This window comes from Mycena indigotica (genome assembly GCF_014461135.1).
Source record: "Mycena indigotica strain 171206Taipei chromosome Unknown Mind.scaff0004, whole genome shotgun sequence".
Lineage (NCBI taxonomy): Eukaryota > Fungi > Basidiomycota > Agaricomycetes > Agaricales > Mycenaceae > Mycena > Mycena indigotica.
The window spans coordinates 5,455,424-5,459,665 of NW_023503003.1; the positions used below are offsets into that span (position 1 = coordinate 5,455,424).

Sequence of the window (4,242 nt, forward strand, 5' to 3'; positions counted from 1 at the left end):
GATTAAACTCTTCAACATTCCGGGATAAGTCGGGAGGTGCGTCTTAATCGGGCCTGTGAATGACCCTGACGATATTAATAGCCTACCCTCAGTCAGCACGGTGGTTTCCAAGCTAATTCGCCGTCGCTTGAGCGCACAATTCGCGAAACTCTGCCAACGCCACCAAGGAATTCCGTATCATGACGCCAGGGTCTAGAATCGAAGCACCGCTCTGTCTCCGCCTGACAGATGGATCCTCCCGGCGCGTTGCCAGCCAGTTATTCTGGTCTTGCGAGCTTCACCTGCGCTATGTTTTGCATTGTTGAGTATCATGACTTTTTCCAGTACTGCACTCTATACTGACCACATCTGAGCCAGGTTCAACTTGAAGCCTTGCGGAAAGGCCCATCTCAAGCTCTTGCGCAGCTTAAAATAGCTCGCTTCATGTTGACAAACCAACATTCTTGCGAAGCCAATGTCAGCACCTCGCGACGATAACGGAAGATCCCTCGGATGTGTCCATCACAAATGCTCCACCGATCTACGCCGGACGGGAGTATATAAACAGCACGGGTGTCAACCCACGCCCGCATGCTCTTTCCTTCCCTCCCCCAACTTCTCGCTCCGACTTCAACTCACGTGCAAGTTGACTTTGCGTTTCGCCTGGGCGACGCAGGTATGCTCCTGTTATCCCCCACTCTTCCGTTCTCCTTTTCACTCTACCTATATTACTTATACCTACCACTGCCTTCATCGTCTTTCACTTTTGCTTTCCTCGTTGTGGTGCTCGCATTGCAGATAGACTACCTACATTCTCTACTTACTGTTCACTTCTTCTTATCCATCGCCTCTCTTCGATCCACTCCGTTGTCCACCGTCACTGACCGCACTTCAAGCCCTTACTGATGTTGCTTCTGTTCGCCAGAGTTCCGCAGGCGACGCCAGCGGGCACGAGTAGACTGGTGGATTAGGGTTAGTGTGTTGGTTTGGTTCACAACGCTGACCTTATTCGAAGTGCTCCGCAGATTATCCCTGTGCCCGTTTACCTCCACCCTTCCTATCAGTGAGTTCGTCGTCGTCGACCTCTTTGCGTCGCGGGCTAACCTGGCGTCAGTTCTTGCGCATCACCTCCGTCAAGCCATTTCCGAACCCTCCGCCCGCTGCGCTGCTGGGAGAAGTTGACCAAAAGTACGTGTCAGTGAGTTCGTCGTCGAGCTCTTTGCTTCGCGGGCTAACCTGGTGTCAGTTCTTGCTCATCACCCGCCATCTTCAAGTCATTTCCGAACCCTCCTCCTCGTTGCGCTGAAAGTGCGTGTCGTACTTGTACTTGCAATCAACGCGCTGACTAAAATCTCAGTTCCCGTTCCCTCCAGAACGAGATTATCTCACCGTTTCCGACCTCCACCCTTCCTATCAGTGAGTTTGTCGTCGAGCTCTTTGCTTCGCGGGCTAACCTGGTGTCAGTTCTTGCTCATCACCCGCCATCTTCAAGTCATTTCCGAACCCTCCTCCTCGTTGCGCTGCTCAGAGACCTTGACCAAAGTGCGTGTCGTACTTGTACTTGCAATCAACACGCTGACTAAAATCTCAGTTCCCGTTCCTTTCAAAACGAGATAATCTCACCGTTTCTGACCTCTCGTCGCATGTTGCGTTACTGACCGTCCTTTACAGTCCCTCAATAGAGCTTTGCAAGTTGGCAGTTCTTGGATGGCGCGGTAAGAGGGTGAGTCGTTTCGTGCTGGGTTGTTGGCTTGCTGATGTCGTTGCCCCCAGTGGTCGGCCTAGCAAGTTGACGGATTGGCTAAAACGCGCGGTTGCAGCAACAGACTCGTCACCAAGGTGTGTTTCCCGTTGTCTTGCCGCGTTCACCACTGAATCCATGTCAGTCAAAGTCTTGCGCCATGTTCAACAAGCGCACCGAGTTCGATCCCCTCCCTTTCCCTCCGCATGCTCACCCCCGTTTACAGGCCGCCGCCTTCAGCGCCCAGTGCGCGTTCTGCTCATCATCGAGATTTGGCGCTGACCACCTGCTTGCTTGCAGCGTCGATTTGGCGGGCGGTGGAGAGGGAAATCACGGCTCGGGAGGTATTCAAGTTGGCGCATATCGGCAGACGGCTGGAGGGGCGTAGTCAGCGTCGTAGACCACTGTAGACAGATACGGCGCCGTGCCGTTGGCCTGGGGCCGTTCGCGGCTGTGCAGTTGGCGCGTCTTGATGGTGGCGACGCTCGTGTGCCGGAGGCCGCGCCAGCGAGGCGGGGATGGGAGGCGGGAGTGGTTCGTCAGCAGCACGTGCCTTCGGGTGACGGACCCGACAGGCCACTTGGGCTGGGCCAGCGCGTTGGCATCCTGGGGTAAGTTTCTCGTCTGTTCTCATTACCACCTGAGCTTGTTACAGGTCAGGACCCTCTTCAGTCCGCATGCGGCATTCCGCGAAGAGATCCCCTACTTCGTGCAGCGCGGAATCCCGCGGGACCTTCCTGCACAGCATGTCGATGCAAGCATGTCGCTTCCCATCTCCCCTCAGACGAGCAGCGCCGAGCACCACCCATCGACACGCGCACCACTCACGATGGCGACGAATGCGTTCCCATGGGCGGATTCTTGGCGGCGTTCCTGACCACCACGGTCCGCAGCCCGAATGTCCGCGTCGTCGACCGCGTCGTGTGCGAGCTGGACAGGGCGGAGCGGTTCCGGGTTATTCAGGCCATCAACGCGGACGATGACCTGCGGGACGACCGGCTGGAGGCGCAGAGGCAGAGAGAGAAGGCCGCGCTCGCCGGAACGAACGGGCATGGCGATCAAGGTGATGAGAAGGAGAGCGGGAGTGGCGCGGACGCAGGGGTCCAAGAGCAGGCGCCGGTCGACGAGGCCGAGGCCGTCGCCATCTTCCGCGAGCTGATATCGAATGAGGCGGAGGAGCACCTCCTGGTTGCTAATTTCACGTACGACCTGTCCCGCGTCGGCGAGGTCCACGACGTCCGCGAGTACCGGGCGGAGGCGGAGAGGATTGCAGCGTAAGTTTCGGTCCATAACACGTCTTTTGATTTATTTCTGACGCACTGTAGGATCGTCGCGGCGTCGCTGGCGCGGAAGGAAGCGGAAAAGAGGGCGATAGCTGAGAAGGATGCAGCAAGGTACGATACGCGAACGGGTATGTCCACCAAGTTCTCTCCACATCGAGTAAATCTTGACCTTTGGCGCAGCCGAGCTTCTGCACGGCCACCAGGCCGCGCGGGCCACAGGTCTCCGCATACGGCGAACCATAACGCGCAGTGCTGCCCGGGCGAAAGCGCTGTTCCGGCGGATACTCTGTATGTCATGACCGTCAGTTACTTACTTACTTATACCCATCGCTTTGTCTCTGCTTTCCGTATGCTTTCTAGAACAAGTTGTAACCTTTACTCCCATCCCATAGGTGAATCACGTGTCATAACCACTGTTGATCTCTTTCCACCATCTGTTCGATTCCCGACCGATAGCTGCTACTCGCGAGCGCCGTATCATATTCGAGTCACAGCTCATGCGCGTAATCGGCCCTGAAGACGCCGACTTTGAGTCGGAACACTGGCCGTTGGATTGTGGCCACTGATTCCTTTCAAGTTTCCGCTACTCGACATAGACAGGCGGCGGCTCGAGGCCTGCCAGCGTCGTCAGCTGAAACGCGAGCTCCGCGATGCGCGCGCGCAGTTGTTCAATGCTGGTGAGCGCGTCCTGCAACTGCGCCTGGATCTCAGGCTCCTGGCCATCGGCCCCGCGGGCCCGGGCCTGCTTTGGCGGCTGATGATGGTGCGCCCGCCGGCTGATCGCCGCGCGGCGGCATCCCGCAGGCGCACGGGCTCCGCCTCCGGCTCTGCGACCTTCTGCTGCGCGCGCCGGAGCGGGTTGGAGAGGTAGAGCTGCTGGCCATGGGTCGTGGTGGATGCCTCCGTGTTCGTTCGACTTGGCTGCACCACGTGCACTGGCAACGCACCCGAGGACGCGGAAGGGGGCCGGAGGACACGCTCGATATTGCGCTGCACGAAGCGGTGCCACGAGGCCAGGGAGCTCGGCACCAAGTCCACGCTGCTCTCAGGCTCTCGCCCGGGCTCGTCTGCGAGTGCTGGGCCCCAGCGGCACTTGTGGACACAGAAGACGGCTATGGTGGTGACGAGGATCCCGAGGAATATCAGTGCAGCAACACCCGCGACGACGAATGCGACATCGACGGGCTTTTCGGTGATGGTGCGCCGACTGGGGCTCACCTATGGTGCACCCTAAGACCC

At 58.1% G+C, this 4,242-nt stretch overlaps 1 protein-coding gene across 1 annotated transcript; it reads left to right on the top strand.

The window, feature by feature from the left end:
* Window positions 1–570: 570 nt before the first annotated feature.
* Window positions 571–3,302, top strand: MIND_00550200 (uncharacterized protein; the record flags this gene model as incomplete). The annotated part of the gene is made up of 13 exons (XM_037362281.1): window positions 571–655; window positions 905–951; window positions 995–1,042; window positions 1,094–1,167; window positions 1,226–1,287; window positions 1,337–1,395; window positions 1,444–1,521; window positions 1,571–1,818; window positions 1,866–2,064; window positions 2,121–2,331; window positions 2,376–2,994; window positions 3,046–3,131; window positions 3,184–3,302. The coding sequence occupies 13 exons, from the start codon at window positions 571–573 to the stop codon at window positions 3,300–3,302; spliced, it is 1,935 nt and encodes a 644-aa protein (XP_037222573.1).
* Between the last annotated feature and the right edge of the window lie 940 nt (window positions 3,303–4,242).